Below are 19,185 nucleotides of genomic sequence, written 5' to 3' on the forward strand. Positions count from 1 at the left end.
CCTGGTCTACAAAGCAAGTTCCAGGACAGCAGAGAAACAAAAAAATCAAAAGAACCAGGTCTCCCTCAGTTGCCATGCTGACCTTGCAATCCTTCTCCCTGACTCATCCTACTAAGTAACTAGTGTTACAGACCTGTGCAATTCATTAGGAGTTTTGCTTTTAGTATTAAAAAATGCTAAGGTAAGGGAGAAAGTGAAGGGAATAAGATAGGAGTGCATTTTTTTTTTTTAGTTCTTGGTATGTTGAAAAGATTCTTTGGTAAAGAAGAAAGTTTTAGTTGTTAATTTAATTACTGTTTAGAATTTTCTACTTCATTAAGGAAAAGACTCTATCCCCATCCATCCATCCATCCATCCATCCATCCATCCATCCATCCATCCATCCATCCATCCATCAGGATGGGGTTTCTCCTGTATAGCCCTGGCTATTTTTGAACCCACTATGTAGAACAAGGAACGCCAAGTCTACCTGCTTCTGCCTCCCAATTGCTGGGATTAAAGGAGTATGCCACCACCACACATTTTATCAGTAGACTATAAAAGTATTATTAACCCATGGAAGCTACTACATAGTGAATTAATTTAATCACTTTTCTAAGTAAGTTCTTAACTGCTGTTCTTTTGGTTATGGCTGTTGTCTTTTGTAAACTTTTGTGTTAGATATTCTGTTTTGGAATGCTTTGATTTAGTTCACTCTGTTCTGTGTATGCTGTCTAACCTTACTTGTGTAAAAAGGTAGAGGCTGTGTCTACACATAATTGTCCTCTAAGGCAGCTTCAGGCATAGCAGGTGGCTGGAATTGAAGGACAGTCTGTTAAATAGTTGCGGTAACGGTTATTTAGAGAGCTCTCACCTTCTTACCTCTTAACACTATGTTTGAATTTCAAGTGGAGAAATGTACAAGCTGTGGCAGGATTTCACATACCTCAACTTAAACAGATATGAAACATTCGTTTTGTTCAAACCTGCTAATCTACTTTCAGTCTGGCTTTAAGGAAGAGACCATCTGTTTATAGTAGGCCCGTTCTGAAATGAGTCTTACCTCTATACTACTTTTCTTTAATAAACAACATAAATAGCATATTTTTATTTATTTATTTTTAAATTTAAGTTTAAATTAGAAGCAAGGTTGCTTCACATGTCAATTCCAGGTCCCTCTCTCCCTTTCCCTCCCTTCCTCTCACACTCTCCCACCAACCCCTCCAATATCCCCTCATTTCCCCAGGGAGGGTGAGGCCCACTATGGGGGTGTCCATAGTCTGTCATTTCCATCCAGGGCAGGGCCTAGACCCTCCCCTGAGAGTCCAGGGCGAGAGTACGTCTCTCATTGTTGGATGGGTGCCCAAAGTCCATTTGTATACCCGGGATAAATACTGATCTACTACCCAAGGCTCAATAGATTACCTAGGCCTCCTCACTGACACGCCCATTCAGGGGGTCTTGATCAGTCCCATGCTGGATTCCCAGCCATCAGTCTGGGATTCAAGAGCTAACCCTTGCCAGGTCAGCTGTTTCTGGGGATTAAACCAGCCCAGTCTTAATGCCTTTGGTCATCAGTCCTCCGTCTCTGTCACTGGGTTCCTTGAGTTCAGTTCAGTGTTTAGCTGTGGGAGTCTGCCACTAAATGAAGGTTATGTTTCCACAGTCTCTCTGGCCATGGGATTGTAGGCTGGCACTCCCCAGATCTATGTCTAAAATCCATATATGAGAGAGTACATGCCATGTTTCTCTTTTTGTGACTGGGTTACCTCACTCAGGATGGTTTCTTCTGTGCCATCCATTTGCCTGCAAATCTCAGTATTCCATTGTTTTTTTTCTGCTGAATAGTACTCCATTGTGTAAATGTACCACATTTTCTCTATCCACTCTTCGGTTGAGGGGCATCTACATTGCTTCCAAGTTCTGGCTCATAAATAGCATCTTTTACATCATAAGATGTTGTATCTTTTTGGTTTCCTGATACATAAATGGTGGTCATTGGTGAGACATCCAACAGTACTGCGAACCAAAAACTATCTTCTTTAGCTTCTCTTTGCCAAATAACCAAATCTCAATACTCATTGTTCTGCAGTCAGCTAATCAATGACCATGTCTATATTCATACTTTGATAATTCTTTTAAAACTAGATCATGAGCTTAAGATTTCTTAATATTTATTTTTGGTTAGAATAATTCTGGAGAAATTTATACCTTTAGTCTTTTGCATATAATCTCTAACTATGCTTCAAGTTGTAAGAATTCTTTTAGACTACCATTACATGGTTTCAGTTCATATTATCTTATGATAATGAAACTGTACATTTTACCTACCCCCACTTTAAAAAATAGATTTATTACCACATATTCTCTTTTCTTCACATGCTATCTTTTTTTCCTTGTTGATTCGTGTGTTCTATGAACTAAAATTGTTCAATTTCTTTTAGGTGTAAGATTTTTCTTTTGTACTCAAATAGTTGATAGGAGAATCTGCTTGGTAGTTTTGGCAGTTTTTGTAAGAATTCAGTTCTTATAAAGACTAAACTTACTGGCTCTCATCATTTTTCCTATAGTAACTATACACTCAAAGAATACTAAGCTTAATATTTTATCCTTAACTTTTCTGTATAGAAACAATCAGGTGAGTTTTATTAACATTTAGTGGTTTTGATCTGGCAACTAAGGATTTGAAGAGCAGGAAAACTCTCCAGTGAAGCAGGTAACAGCAGAGAAAACTCAGCACAAACAGGAGCAGAAAGAATCAGCAGCTGAAAAAGGCTTTTATTGAGGGTGAAGAAGCACACTGCAAAAACACAGAGGAAAAGACACTTTGCAAAGCTAGGAGGAACTCAGGAACTGAAAATCCAGTCTCCAGGGCTGAGGGGTTTATTTTCTCTGAAGAAACTTCACAGTTGATCAGTGGAAGCACAGAATGACTGATTAGCTAACAGCTTTTGTGTGGCTTGTCCTGCCTTGCTTTTACCTTGTTGTATCCACATGGGGCCTCCTGGGGAGAGAAGCCCTGGAGGTCTTTGTTTTTAAGTTGCCAGGCATTTGTCTGCCTAAGATCAGGAGAGGAAGAAGCCATATACCTAGAAGTTCATCATCTTTATTACCTAGCTGTGGCCCTCTCTCCCTGTTTTTCTAAACCAAGGAATTTAACTCCAGATTTCTCAATTTGATGCTTGAAAGTTCTCTTTTAGAATTTTTCCTTTTTTAAAAAATTTAAATTAGAAACAAGCTTGCTTTACATGTTAATCCCAGTTCCCTCTCCCTTCCCTCCTTCCTTGCCCCCCACTGGCCTCCTATTCCTATCCCCTTTCTGCTTCCCAGGAAGGGTGAGGTCTTCCATGGGGGATCTTCAAAGTCTGTCATTATTTGGAGCAGGGCCTAGACCCTACCTACCCCATATGTCTAGGCTGAGAGAGTAACCCTCTATGTGGAGTGGCCTCCCAAAGTCCATTCGTGTACTAGGGGTAAATACTGATCTACTACCAGAGGCCCCATAGATTGCCCAGACCTCCAAACTGACATCCACGTTCAGGGGAATCTAAAACATCTCTTTTAGATATTTGTGTAAAAATTATTTTACTCATTTGAACAGAAGTTAAATTTCAATTTTAATTAGCAAAAGTAATTTAATTCAGAACAGCAAAATTGTAATTTCAGTCAGTTCATTTTTAAAATTTAAATTTCTAAAATTAATTTTACCAGATGAAATTAAAAGTAAAATCACACAAATGTACAGGATTTGCAAACAAAATTTAAGAATGAGAGAGTTAATTAAAAATCCACCCCCCTCCAGGCAGATAATTTTGGAAAGTAAACTGAACATTGTGTAGAGATGGAAAACAAAACTATAGGAAGAAAAGTAAGAAATACAGAGATAATTTTTTTATTATTATTACAAAAATCACATTTTTTTGTAGTAATTGTGTGGACAGGGAAATGTACAAGGTTAGAGATATGGGGCTGGAGGCTCTACAGCACAGCTGAGACCTGATTTTGGAGAGAGTATATGGTAACTTTGGTAAGGGACGCAGAAGTCAAAGGTTGGAAGACTTGGGGTAGTAACTTACTACATGCCCTTCCCAGGACTGGGAAGAAAAGTCTGACCAGGAAAGGGTGTGTCTGTCCTGTGAGTTGCCCTCCAGCAGCAGCTGCAGGAGACAGACCATCTTGAAGATGACACAGGCATCTTCACAGGCAGTCTCAAAACAGATTCCATAGAAGATGCCCAAAGTGAATAAAGACAAACTACAAGTGTTACCTCTTCCAATGTACAGTCTAAAAGTGAGAAATGCCAACAGGAGAGCTAGGTGAAGTCTGGATTTAGGTTGAGGCAGGGAAACTAGAGCTGGAGGTCAGTCAGAGCTCCATAATGATTGGGACAGGATGTCATACAACTCATTGACAGAGTGCTTGCCTATCAAATATGTGGGGCCCCAGGTTTCAATATCTAGTATTTCAAGACAAAAACAAGTAACCAAACCCTCATAACTACTAGCCATCATTTCTCAATTGCTTATCTAAGCATCCTAAGGATCCCTGGCCAGTGGAGCCTCACCCCCCCCCCAAATAAGCATCAGACATAATTCTTACTTTTGAACATCAGATACCAAGGGGTTGTAGAAATTCTTGTTGATGGAGTTGGCCATCCAGCAGACAGGATTGAGGGTCAGGACCACAGAGATTACAAAGATAGTCCTAGATATGAGCCCCAGTCGAGGGGAATTCTTGTCTTCCACACATGTAATTCACTTTGTTCCAGCAAGATATACCAAAAGGCCAAGCAGGACAATGAGGAGGGTGATGACACGGAGGGCTTTTGCAGCTTGTAGGTCCTGGGGCAGTGCCAGTAGTAAGTCATAATACACCTTGCACTGAATCTGGACAGTGCTCTGAACCACACAGCCACTTCTATACTGTCTGAGCCACAATGATGCTGTCACCTTCCACATGGGCAGGGCAAGGACACCAGGTCATTAACATAGCCAAGCAGGGTCAGAACTATCCTCAAGATTGTAGACAGAGGCCATGATGAGGTTCAGGGGGCTTCAAAAGAGACTGCAAAGATTCCTAGGTCAAAGGAGAGATTCTTGATTGCCAGTCTGAATGCGTAAAGGAGTATTCATGAACTTTAAGCCGAAGCCATAATACTTCAGAATATGTGTGATCTCAGATCTCAATTCTCAATGGAAATATATATTATTTTTCAAGAGTTCTTTTCTAGCTTGACTTTGTGGTTCAGATCTAGTTACTCAGAAGGCTGAGGCACAAGGATCACACATTTAAAGCTCATCTAAGCTACTTAGTTTTAGGATTCTGTCTCAAAAACAAAGCAAACACATAATACAACTTTTATCAAAGAATTATGGCAAATGAATTGCTCCAACTTACATCTCTTTTGCTAGGAGACCTCTTTTACCAAACAGTGATAGCAATTGAATTAGTTCATCCTATGATTATTCTTTATGGAGACATTGGAATGCTTTGTGTTTTTTGTTAACTTTTTTTGAGACCTGGAACTTGCTGTGTAGACTAAGAAGGAATTCACAGAGATCCTCCTGCCTCCTGAGTACTGAGATTAAAGATACGGGCTACCGTACCTTGTTTGCTACATTTTTTTTTTTAGTTGTACACGTTTGATTTTTATTACAGATAATTTGTTTTTGTAAATTTTTACGTGGAAGCATGTCTCTTGGGCAGACCATCGTACTTTATAATAAACATAGATAAACTTTTGCTTATCTCACTATCAGTAGCTGGGCCAAATACATGAGGACTTTTTCTTCATTGAAGTGAAAATATAACACTCTGCTTTTCTATCTTTTCTTTGAAGCTAAAAGCAATAATCTTGTTAGCACTTTAATTTCTCTTTATTCCCAACTATTACTGTATTTCTGTAGCTATTATTTAGAACAGTACTTTCTGAAGGGTTTAGGGATGATACTTTTCTTTTAAAAAGTACATGAAAGTTCTTATTTTTTATAGATATATTTTGGAATATTATGGATAAAAAGGTATTTTTTAAAACGAGGTGGTTGTGGTGGCGGCGCATGCCTTTAATCTCGGCACTTCGGAGGTAGAGGCAAGCAGATTTCTGAGCTTGAGGCTAGCCTGGTCTACAGAGCAAGCTCCAGGACAGCCAAGGCTACACAGAGAAGCCATGTCTGGGAAAATGCAAGAAACAAACAATTTTTTTTTTTACATTTGCTTTAAAATTGGGAAATAGGTAAAAGGTATAGTTGAAATATGATTATGCAGGAAGTAATCATTGTTTAATCTGGGTAGTGGTATAAATGGTTTCATTTTGTTCTCTATACTTTTGCATGTGTTTGAAATTTTCCATGGTAAATTAAGTAAAAGTAAGATCTGTATGATTATTTTCTTAAATTTGAATTCTGCTATAGAAAGTAATATTTAATGTACATGATAATGTTTTTCAGTTTTGAACGGGATACTTTTGCTGCATGCAAATTAAACTGGATGTGGTGGTAAATACCCAAACCCTAGCTAGCATTTAGGAAGCTGAGACAGGAGAATTTTCATGTTTCAGAGACCATTCTGGAGATAAATTTTAAGTAGGCATTTTTATTGTGCTGGATAGAGTTATATGTAGCTAGATAAAAACACTTAAAAATGGAAGCTCTTGTTTATTGCTAAAGTGGCTTCCTTGATTGTCTATAATGAACTCTTACTGTTTCAGGTAGTCCAACAGCCTTCAGTAGGCAATGCAAATCAAGTGACCACCATTTCCCATTCCTCATCATTGACCACTCAGAAATGTGGGCCGAAGATGCCAGTGAATACTGTAGTGCCTGCTAGTAAGTTTCCATCTATATGTACATTTTGGCATTCCAGCTTCATCACAATAGATCTGGAACATGACAGGGTTTGCTCCTGTTGTATTAAAAGAAGAGGAACTTAAGAAAAGATTGAAAAATAGCTATTACATTTACAGAAACACTCTTTAGGGGTATATATTGTTTTGAAATAAGCAACTGTTTATTGTTAGATAAGACATTCTAGTAGTAAATGTGTTACAAATATATCAGTATAAATAAAATATTTTCCAGTCACTTTTTGTGCATGATGTTTTTATAATGATGCTAATCCTAAAACAATTTGAGACTACATAAAACATAATCTAGAGATATTTATAAGATGATTTCTTATTCAGGGTAACATTCACTAGCCTATTATAATGTAAACATAGTTCTATGGTAGCTTTGATTATTTCAAAAATGCCCTGAATTTTCTTAATGTGAAATTATTGTTTTTTTATTTTATTCTACTGTTTTCTTTCTTGTTTTGTTTTTTACAGCTTCCATCATAAAGCAAATTACTCTGCCTGGAAATAAATTTCTCTCGCTTCAAGCTCAAACATCTTCTATTCAGAACAATAAAATAAAAGAGAATGGAGCACCATGCTTCAGGTAAAGAAATTCAGTAGTTAAAACTTGATCTGATGTGTGGAAGTAAAGTTCTAGGGGGAAAACATGGTAAAGAATAATGTCTAAACAAACACATGAGTGAATGCGTTTTAAAAATCCTGAAAGAGATAGCCCTGGTTTGATTCCTAGCACCCACATGGCAATTCATTACCTTCTGTAACTCCAGTTCAGTGGATCCAATAGCCTCTTCTGGCCTCCCTGGCCACCAGGCATTCATGCAGTGAACAGACATTAGTGCAGACAGCATAACCATTTGCTTTGAGAATAATTAAAAATTATTGAATATCATTTACAAGTAGCAGATACAAATCTTACATGCTTGTTTTTCAATTGATTTGAAAAACCTGTGTAGTAGTAGTCTAGACTCAGATACTCTGTCCATTGTCGCTGCCAAGTACCCTTCAAATCATTTACCTGTGTGTCCTCCTTCTTCTGCCAGTCCCTGTTCTTAGACTTGTCCTCAGGTACATATCATTTTTGTTTATTCCTGACCTTTATGTAGTAGAATATTATTACTCTTCTTTTATTTCCAATTTTGCTTCTGTAGTTTCAGCTAATGATAAGTAGGAATGTTCTGAAAATATTAAATGTAAGATTCTAGAACTAATCCATACATTTTTAATGTGTAATTCTGAATGGCATGACAAAGTCTAGTGTCATCATGTTAAGCAGATGAATCATCCCTTGTACAGTGTGCCCAGAATTGATATGCTGCTCCCTGCTTGGTCAGTTGGTAGCCACGACAATTATCAAATGAGTCAGTGCCTGTGTTCAGGTAGTTGAGGCTATGTTGTTTTACAATGTAGGCATTGTATCTTTTATTCATATCATCATACAAAGCATGATTCCAGGTTATTTTGAGGACTGAGAAAAACCACATTAAAAAAAGTATATTGCTATAATTATTACTAATTAGCCTTACTGTGCCTAATTTACAGATAAACTTTATTGTAGATGTGTATATGTAAGAAAAAACAGTATATATGTAAGATTCGGTTTTAGGACCCCTTGTCCAGTTCCACAGTCCTTAGATACACACCTTTTCAGGGGCTAGATGTTTTCTGATATAGGGTCTTTTTATTGTAGTTTCTCTTTTTATTGTGGCACTCTTAAGTTTTTCATTTTTATAACTTTAATCTTCAAAAAGATGCTTCTCCTTTACATTTCTCTTGCCAAGAATCTCTTTCCAGTTATTCCTTGACTCAGAGTATATTAGCCTTTTTCTGATAGTGTATTTTGTCCTTATGCCCATTGATACTTCTGCTTTCTATTTCCTGGGGCCTTTGCTTTTTACCACAAGACTGGAAGCAGGTGCTCATGGCATGTGGGGCAAATATCAGGCATCAAGATGAGTGGCTTCACCCTGAGATTTATTTCTCTTTTTCATTTAGAAATATTTGTAGTTTGGATATTCTTTGTCTTTAGGCTACACAGAGGCTATAGCTATCATTCTATATTGGTTTTGGAGGAAATATTGGAAGAAGACAATGAAGCATTTATGCAATAGTGTTTTCCAGATCAGTGAGTTTTGACAAAAGGCTAAACCCATGCACACGGTACTATAATCAAGATAAATTCAACATCCCAAAAGTTTTTTTTTGTGTGTGTGTGTGTGCTCTTTTTTTTTTTTTTTTTTTTGCCAGCCTGTCCTTGCATTCCACCCTGGACCCCAGACTACCACTGATCTGATTGTTAACATTGAAAGTTAAATTTGGGGTCAAGGTGCTCCCCATTTCTTGGCATCTAAAGTTAGAGATTTAGTTAAGTAAACTCAATTTTTCTTGGTCTAAATATGCCAAATTTCCCCAAGTTCTGACAATTAAAAAAGTATTTCTTCATTTTTGTTCATGTCAGTGCTACATGGGCTCTCCATGTTTTGCTTTTTCTTTTTAAGTATTCTGTGATTAGAAAACATAATCTAAACATTTTTAATCTTCTTAAATTTGCTAGGAGTCTTCATTGTGGTGAGTCTTGGTGAGTATCTTGTGAGCATTTGGTTTGGTTAGAAGGTTTCTAAATAGTAATTTGTTAAAGGTGGAAAATGGTACCAACATGATCTACATCCTAACGTTTGTAAAAAGGCTTTTGTAGCTTTTTCTATAACAACTCAGAATGAGTAATAAAATACCTAACTCTGTTTGTAGACTTGCTTCTTTTTCTATTACTCTTGTCAATTTTTACATTGTATATTTGAATCTTAGGATTCCTCAGTAAGACAGGAATGTACCTGTTTTACTCATTGTGTTTCCATCCCTCAGAGGTTGACATCCCTTCAATTTTTGTATGGATTTCAAATGGTTCTTTTAAAAATATTTTATAATTATTACTAATTAAACATTTTGCAAATGACAAAAATGGTAACCCTATTTTTTAAAACAGTATTGTTTTACAGTATAGTTATTTATCTTTCCCTCAGTGGAATAATTAATAATTAATCAAGTTACTGTACAGCCAATGCCTAGTTTTTTTGTTTTAATACCCAGGTTATTTGGAATGTTTCTTAGTTATTGTTCTATTGCTGTGAAGAGATACCATGACCCAAGCAGCTTATAAAAGAAAGCATTTAATTGGGAGCTTGCTAACAATTTCAGAGAGTGATTCCATGACTATCCTTGTGGAGAGCTTGGTGGCAGGCTATCTCTCTGTTGGTCTTGGTGCTGGAGCAGCAGTGGAGAGTCTACATTTGATCCAAAAGAGGAGGCAGAAAGAGAACTGGAGACTCAAAGCCCATCCCCTATAATATACCTTCCCTGACAAGGACACACCTTCTAATCCTTTCTGAACAATCCATCAACTGGGGACAAAGTCATCACACATAGGAGTCTATGGGAGCATTGTCATTAAAACTACTACAAGAGTTTTGTTTTCTTCTTCCTCCCTGCTTGCCTTCCTGCCTTCCTGCCTTCTTGCCTTCCTGCCTTCCTGCCTTCCTGTTTCCTCTTAGAAAGAATTAATTCAGAGGCCTGAAGGGAACCTGTAGAAGTCATCTCAATCCAAACTGTAAAGCAGTTCCTTTGAGGCTGCTTGTCTACTGTAACTTTGTCCCCTATCAGGTAGTCAGTCCCTCAGGATTTCAGTGCGGACTTATACTGCCTTGCAGGGCTGTGAACCCCAAGTTTTATTGCCCTGGCACTTGTGAAGTGATTAAAATTTATTGTGCTTTGCATAGGATCCCCTCACCCCCGGACTTTCTTGGCTTCTTTAGTATTTCTGTGAATGCTTCATTGGTAAACATGTTCATGGCCTATGCTTCAAGCCTTGGATACTCTTGAGTTCCAACTTTCTGTCTTTGTCTTCACAGAATTATCTGATACTCGGTTGACTTTTCTGTCCCTTAGCAGCTTCTGGTTTTGTGTTTGGTTAGTGTCTCAAGGAAAAGACTAGTGGAGAAAATGGACATGCTTCAGTGAAGCTCTGGGCTTGAGACTATGATTCTTCAATACCTGGTTCTCTTTGCAGCTTCCTAATACCTTTACAAAAACCTTTGAAGAATAGTTGTGGTTCTATCAGGTTTTCATATGTATATACGTATGAATGTATGTATACATGCATACCTTGTTAATAACATATTGATCTATAAGTTGTGTTTAAGCCTATATAGATTGTATGCAAACCTTATAACTTATAATAGTTTTGGTTCAAATATAGAGTTAGTGTTTTACAGTTCACACAGTTCTGAAATTTTTAATTTTAAAGTAATTGAATTTGCTAACTTTTTGAAGCTCTTAGGCATTGTTTATGAGATTCTCCAAATAGAGCCTGAGTAGTCTTTTTACTGTTGCCTTTTCCAAGTTTTCCGTCTGTTTAAATATTCATGTCAGCAGGATTTGTTATGTTTTCTTGTGTTGTTAACTAGGATTCCTGAGTTCCTATTTCCATATCAGAGAATCAGTGACCCACAGCATCTCTTATTTGTATTTCAGGGGTCTTTTAAGGGCTTAAATTTACAGTTAGCAAATAACTCATCTAATGCCTTTCCTTCCATCCTTGTTTTCATACCTGCTATGGATAGGGCATGATATTTCACTCTGTAGTCCAGGCTGGAGGATAAAGTGCTATGTAGAACACAGTGAGTTTTAGGCACTCTGTAAGTATCAGGGAAATAGAAAAAATTTGCAGTTCTCTTGCCTTGGCTTCTGACCTCTGGGATTTCAGGCACCTAATACCATGCCTGCTGCCTCTGAATTCTATCATTTTTCTCCTTTTTTTCCATTCCTCCTTCCCTCTCTTCCTTCTTTTGGCTGTACTTAAGCTTTTGCCATTCCCTATAAATTGAAAAATCAGTTCGTTGAGTTTCCCGAATCTTTATAGGGTTTTAGTTGGTCTGACGTTGAGTCTACACGTCTTCTGTTCTCTGAGTGACTTCTTTAAAATTATGAGCTGCTGTCTGTGAACAGTATTTATGTTGCTATCTTTTTTAATACCGCTAATAAAATGTAATTTATTCATATAGACGTGTGTGATTTTGTTGCATATATCCAATAGATTTGTATTTCTAGGTACCTTTTTGTTATATCTTCCTTTTTTTTTGTTGTTTTTGTTCTATTTTTGATACTAATATAAAGAAATGCAAAAAGATTTTACCACTGGTATTTCATATCATTTCTAATATTTTAATTTTTTAGGTTATATAGACTGATGTCATGAGTATTATTTTAATTTTGGATGACATTTGTGGGGCTTTCAATACTTTAAAGACATCCATTGTTTCATAGTATTCGTGTATGTTTTCACATTCAGGGATGAGTATGTACATCAAAGTCACCCTGAGTCACAGTTTAGGGAAAAGCAGCATGGTTTGCTTGATCAAATGTTGGATATTAGTATTTAAATTTCTTATATATTAAAGCAATAATTATCTATTAAAATGAATATAAAGATCGGGAAAATAGTAAGTTGGAACATTTGGAAATGAAAACTGTAGTTGAAAATTTTAACTTAAGTATATGGGTAAGTCAGAATTGACCTGAGGATCTAAATTCAGTTTTCTTAATTCCATAAAAGATTTATCATTGTGATAGGAACCAGAGATGGCTGGAGTCCAGTTTATCCCAGTTCTCATCCATACAGCTCAAGATACTTATTCCCACTGTGCTAGAAACTTGTGTTAGCTATAGGAAGCTGCCTGTAAGGCTATTCTTCCTTCAGGATGTGCGTTATGCTGATTTCATGGTGCTTTAAAAATGTTTTGGGCAGATTCTGTGACTACAATGATGATTTACGCTGACCTGATGTAATTCTAAGGTTTCTAGCTAATGGCTTTTGTTCAGTTTTGTTTTGATTGCTTATTTCCACATTTATGTGTATGTAGTGAACAGTAATGCATTATTAATTATGTTATAATTTTCCCCTGATTTTTTAGCTTTAACTTTGTTTTTAGTATTTCTGGTATAGGGAATTTTAAGATCATATTATGACTTTTGGATTCTAAAACATCCTCCCTTTTGAGCTCCTAGTGATGTGCTTCTGTGTTTTGTTGGGTATTATTTATACAGACATATCTCACATAGATGCATTTACTTTTACATCTTTTATTTCTTTTTTTTTTTTTTTTTTGGTTCTACGAGACAGGGTTTCTCTGTATTGTTTTGGAGGCTGTCGGTCCAGCCGGGCCTCGAATTCACAGAGATCCGCCTGTCTCTGCCTCTCAAGTTCTGGGATTAAAGGCGTGCGCCACCACCGCCTGGCTTACATCTTTATTTCTTGATAGTAACTTTTCCCAATGGATTTTTGTTTTCAACACTAGTTACTAGGAGTGCTTTACCTTTTTGAATAGAAATGCCATCATTTTCATAAATTTGTGTTATGTGAGGGCATATTGCATTTAATACTATTTAATTTTATTTTTGTTACTATTTGGTTATTTTCAATTAAAAGTAAGTGTGTGTGTGTGTGTGTGTGTGTGTGTGTGTGTGTGTGTATGTGCTGGCATGTGTGGGACAGCATGCATATAGAGGTTAGAAGACAAATATGTAGAGTTGCTTCTCTCCTTCCACCTTTACATGTGTTCTGGGAATTGAATTCAGGTGGCTAGGCTTACATTGTAGGACAGCAAGTACTTTTACCTTATGGGCCCTCTTATTGTTATAGCTAATCTTACTGTGGCATTTTTAAGAACAATTAAATTAATTCCCTTACTGTGGTACTTTTTTTTTTAAATCAAAAGTATCCTGATATTTGTTATTCTCCCTCTTGAACATGAATTTTAGGATCAGCTTCAAAGTTCCCTGAAAATAATGTATTGAGATCATTTGATTAGATTAATTTGAGAAAATACTGACTTTTTTAATTATGTGTAGGATTTCCCACTTAGATCCTTGGTTATATTTATTAGATTTTTTAGAGATAGAAGGAAACTTGTTCATAGTTACATAAATAATTTGGAAACTTATTTCCCATAGTCAGGGAAAATACTCAAGAGTGTTGGTATCAAAGTCCCAGTTTCTAGGTTTGAAATTGTGATCCCACAATAGTTATAGTCATGAAATATGCTGAAAGTTGCCTCTAATCTTCATGCATAGCCGTGTACATTTCACAGTCCTTTAGAGAGAGTTCATCTAGCCAATTATTGTAAAGCTACTACTTCAAACATTTGTGATGTCTCTCAGGTATTTATCTGATTTATCCATTGTTTATCTTTCTGTGTATTTCTCTCCTTTATTATCTATGAACATATATGATATTATTGCTTTGTGTGTGTTTGCTTAAAAATTAGGAGTGTTTATAATCTTCCTATTTCTAGATACCTTTTAATTTTCTTTATTTTTTTGAGATAGGGTTTCTCTGTGTAGTTTTGTATACCTGACTGGCCTCGAACTCATATCCACCTGCCTCTGCCTCCCGAATGCTGGAATTATAGGCGTGCACTACCATCGCCCGGCTTCTAGATACCTTTTTAAAATCGTTTTTTATGAGTTTTCTGACTCAACTTACTATTTAAAACTTATATAAATTATTATATATTTATTATTTATTCTATGGACAGTGTATGTGTGGGTGTGTATATGTGGATGCACATTTGTATGTATGAATGAGGGCACATGTGCCGAAGTGTGGGTGTGGAGGTCAGAGGACAACCATACACGTTAGTGGCCACATTCTACTTTGTTTGAGATAGGGTTTCTTTATTATTTATTCAGCTAGCTGTCCTGAGATTCTGGGGATTCTCTTTTTACCATCTGTCATTCCATTATGAACCCTGAGATTACAGATACTTGTGCTACACAATACTCAGGAGTGCAATAGCTGAATCATATTGTATTTTTGCCCATTTCAGAAACCTCTATTGATTTCCAGAGTGTCTGAACTAGCATGTATAATGTTTCCCTTCTATTCATATCTTTGCCAACATTTTTATTTCCTTTGTTCTTAACTCTATTTTGACAGGGTGACATTGAATGTTAATGTAATTTTAATTTATTTTTCATCTTTTGAGAAGTGTCTTTATTTCTTTTTGTTTTGTTTTTTTGAAACAAATGCAATACATCTTTATATAAACACACATTCTTACATTGTTAAATGCAATAAGAACAAATGTAACACACCTTAAAAACAGTTTTAGTAATATTCCACAGCATAAAAGATACAACATATCTTTACATAGTTAAATATTCCAATTATTTCTGCCTATCTACATGTGCATGACCATGATATCATCCACTGGATCATGGGAAGCTAAACAGTGGCCACACCCCCATGATTCGCCCTTCCCCAAAATCTATCACTGCCAACAGCTTCTCAATTACGGGTGGGTACTAATTAGATCTTCTCAAAGAGACATAAGCTACAGGTGTGCACAATGCCTCCTGTGATTTGATATCGTATCATCAAAACAGAATATTTCTGAGGATAAAGAAAACACTCTAATGACACACAAAATACCATGCAAGAATCTCAAAAAGAAATGAGCTAAGTAAAAGGGGCAAATATTTGTGACACAAATTCTAGAAAAAGATCAAACTTATTTACAAAAAGTACATTCAAGTTTTCTATAACTTAAAGATGGGAGCAATGGTGGTGCTATAAACTGACAAAATGCATGAAGAAACATCTTTTAAACTTTGAATTCCTTTTAGATTTGCTAAGAAATTGTAAATATATTACAGGTGATTCCTATAAATCCTTCGCCCAGCATCCACTAATGGTAATATCACATTGAACAATGATATGTGTATCAACATTAAGAAATAGATGTTGCTGAGAAACAAACTCCATGCTCCTATTTGGATTATTACATTTTCCCTCCTAAATATAATAATTGTTATTGTTGTTTTGTCTGTACCATGATTAAGCTCACTGTATTATGTTATATTTAGCTGCAGTGTTTTAGTTTCTTTTTTTTTGTCAGTTTTTATTTTATTTTATTTTCCAGTTTAAATTTAGATAAGAAACAAGGTTGCTTCACAAGTCAGTTCCAGGTCCCTCTCCCTTTCCCTCCCCTCCTCCCGTGCCCTCCCCCAAACCCCCCCTCCCCATTATCCCCCCTCATTTCACCAGGGAGGGTGAGGCCCTCCATGGGGGTGTCCATAGTCTGTCATTTCATATAGGGCAGGGCCTAGACCCTTCCCCAAGAGTTCAGGGTGAGAGTGCACCTCACATTGTTCTAAGGGAGTCCAAAGTCCGTGTGTATACTTGGGATGGGTACTGATCTGCTGCCCAAGGCTCAATAGATTACCTAGGCCTCCTCACTGACACCCAGATTCAGGGGGTCTTGATCAGTCCCATGCTGGATTCCCAGGCTGATGCCTGGGATTCAAGAGTTAACCTTTGTCTGGTCAGCTGTTTCTGGGGGTTAAACCAGCCCAGTCTTAATCTCTTTGATCACCAGTCTTCCCTCTCTGTTACTGGCTTTCTTGAGTTTAGCTCATTACTTAACCAAGGGAATCTGCCTCTTCTTCGATCAGCCACTAAATGAAGTTTCTGTTTCCCAGACTCTCTGGCCATAGGATTGTAGGCTGGCACTCCCCAGATCTATGTCTGAAATCCATATATGAGAGAGTACATGCCATGTTTCTCTTTTTGTGACTGGGTTACCTCACTCAGGATGGTTTCTTCTAGTGTCATCCATTTGCCTGCGAATCTCAGGATTCCATTGTTTTTTTCTGCTGAGTAATACTCCATTGTGTAGATGTACCACATTTTCTCTATCCACTCTTCGGTTGAGGGACATCTAGGTTGCTTCCAAGTTCTGGCTATTACAAATAAAGCTGCTATGAACATAGTGGAACAGACATCTTTGTTGTATGAATGGGCATCTTTTGGATATATGCCTAAGAGTGGAGTTGCTGGGTCTTGTGGTAGGTTTATTCCTATTTTTATGAGGAATCGCCATACTGATTTCCAAAGTGGCTGTACCAGTTGGCACTCCCACCAGCAATGGAGGAGTGTCCCCCCTTTCACCACATCCTCTCCAGCATAAATTGTCCTTGGTGTTTTTTATTTTAGCCATTCTGACAGGAGTGAGATGGTATCTCAGAGTTGTTTTAATTTGCATTTCCTGGATGGCTAAGGATGTTGAGCACTTTCTCAAGTGCCTCTCAGCCATTTTAGACTCCTCTATTGAAAACTCTCTATTTAGTTCTGCAGCCCACTTTTTAATTGGGTCCTTTGATGTTTTTGGAGACTTGCTTCTTGAGTTCTTTGTAAATTTTGGAGATCAACCCTCTGTCAGATGTGGGATTAGTGAATATTTTTTCCCATTCTGTGGGCTGCCTTTTTGTCTTGCTGACTGTGTCCTTTGCCTTACAGAAGCTTCTCAGTTTCAGTAGGTCCATTTATTAATTGTTGATCTCACTGTCTGTGCTACTGGTGTTATGTTCAGGAAGCTGTCTCCTGTACGAATTCGTTCAAGGGTACCACCCACTTTCTCTTCTAAGAGGTTCAGTGTGGCTGGATTTATGTTGAGGTCTTTGATCCATTTGGACTTGTTTTGTGTATGGCGATAAACATGGATCGATCCACATTCTTCTACATGCCAGCCTCCAGTTATGCCAGCACCATTTGTTGAAGATGCTTTCTTTATTCCATTGTATATTTTTAGCTTCTTTGTCAAAGATCAGATGTTCCTACGTGTGTGGGTTAATATCCAGGTTTTCAATTCGATTCCATTGGTCTACCTGTCTATTTTTGTGCCAATACCAAGCTGTTTTCAGGACTATAGCTCTATAATAGAGCTTGAGGTCAGGGATGGTGATGCCTCCGGACGTTGTCTTGTTGAACAGGGTTGTTTTGGCTATCCTGGGTCTTTTGTTTTTCCATACAAAATTGATTATTGTTCTTTCAAGGTCTGTGAAGAATTGTGCTGGGATTTTGATTGGGATTGCATTGAATCTGTAGATTGCTTTTGGCAGGATTGCCATTTTTACTACATTGATCCTACCTATCCAAGAGCATGGGAGATCTTTCCATTTTCTGAGGGCTTCTTTAATTTCTTTCTTTAAAGATTCAAAGTTCTTACGATACAGCTCTTTCACTTGTTTGGTTAGCGTTACCCCAAGGTATTTTATGTTGTTTGTGGCAATTGTAAAGGGTGATGTTTCTCTGATTTCTTTTTCAGCCCTCTTATCATCTGTATATAGTAGGGCTACTGATTTTCTTGAGTTGATCTTGTAGCCTGCCACTTTGCTGAAGGTGTTAATCAGCTGTAAGAGTTCCCTGGTAGAGTTCTTTGGGTCATTGATGTAAACTATCATATCGTCTGCAAACAGTGAACGTTTGACCTCTTCGTTCCCAATTTGTATCCCCTTGATCCCCCTTTGTTGTCATATGGCAATAGCTAGAACTTCAAGTACCATGTTGAAAAGGTATGGAGAGAGTGGACAGCCTTGTTTTGTTCCTGATTTTAGAGGAATTGCGTTGAGTTTCTGTCCATTTAGTTTGATGTTGGCTGTTGGTTTACTGTATATAGCTTTTATTATGTTTAAGTATGTCCCTGTTATCCCAGATCTCTCCAAGACCTTTATCATGAAGGGGTGTTGGATTTTGTCAAAGGCTTTTTCAGCATCTAGTGAGATGATCATGTGATTTTTGTTTTTCAGCTTGTTTATATGGTGGATTACGTTGATGGATTTTCGTATGTTGAACCATCCCTGCATCCTTGGGATGAAACCTACTTGATCGTGGTGAATGATTGTTTTGATGTGTTCTTGGATCCGATTTGCCAGTATTTTATTGAGTATTTTTGCATCAATGTTCATGAGGGATATTGGTCTGAAGTTCCCTTTCTTAGTTGTATCTTTGTGTGGCTTGGGGATCAAGGTTATTGAAGCCTCATAGGAAGAGTTTGGCAAAGACCCTTCTGCTTCTATTGTGTGGAATACTTTGAGAAGAATTGGTATAAGCTGTTTTTTGAGGTGGATTTCTTCTCCTTCTTCTATACCTATTATTCTTAGGTTTGGTCTTTTCATGGTGTCCCATATTTCCTGGATGTTTTGTGTTAAGGATTTGTTGGATTTAAGGTTTTCTTTGGTTGATAAATCCATTTCTCTTAGTGTATCTTCAACATTTGAGATTCTCTCTTCAATCTCTTCTATTCTGTTGGTAATGCTTGTATCGGTAGTGCCTGACTGTTTGTCCAGCTTTTCTATTTTCTGCCCTTCTTCAGATTGTGCTTTTTTTACTGTCTCTATTTCATTTTTCAACCCTTGCAGTGTTTGCATTGCTTCTTGCAATTTTCTGTTTATCTTTTCGTCCATTTGTTGCCTTTTATGAATTTTTTGGTTTGTTCTTTCTTCCATTTCTTGCATTTTTTGGT

At 37.2% G+C, this 19,185-nt stretch overlaps 1 protein-coding gene across 2 annotated transcripts in view; it reads left to right on the plus strand.

The window, feature by feature from the left end:
• The window catches only part of Taf4b (TATA-box binding protein associated factor 4b), a 119,477-nt gene that overhangs the window by 25,316 nt on the left and 74,976 nt on the right, over positions 1-19,185 (plus strand). For both annotated transcript variants that reach the window (XM_040757866.1, XM_040757867.1), the window contains exons 8-9: positions 6,686-6,803; positions 7,304-7,415. In XM_040757866.1, coding sequence (XP_040613800.1) covers positions 6,686-6,803; positions 7,304-7,415 — 230 coding nt within the window. The remainder of the gene's footprint in view (positions 1-6,685; positions 6,804-7,303; positions 7,416-19,185) is intronic.

This window comes from Mesocricetus auratus, unplaced genomic scaffold (assembly GCF_017639785.1).
Source record: "Mesocricetus auratus isolate SY011 unplaced genomic scaffold, BCM_Maur_2.0 Super-Scaffold_100015, whole genome shotgun sequence".
NCBI lineage: Eukaryota > Metazoa > Chordata > Mammalia > Rodentia > Cricetidae > Mesocricetus > Mesocricetus auratus.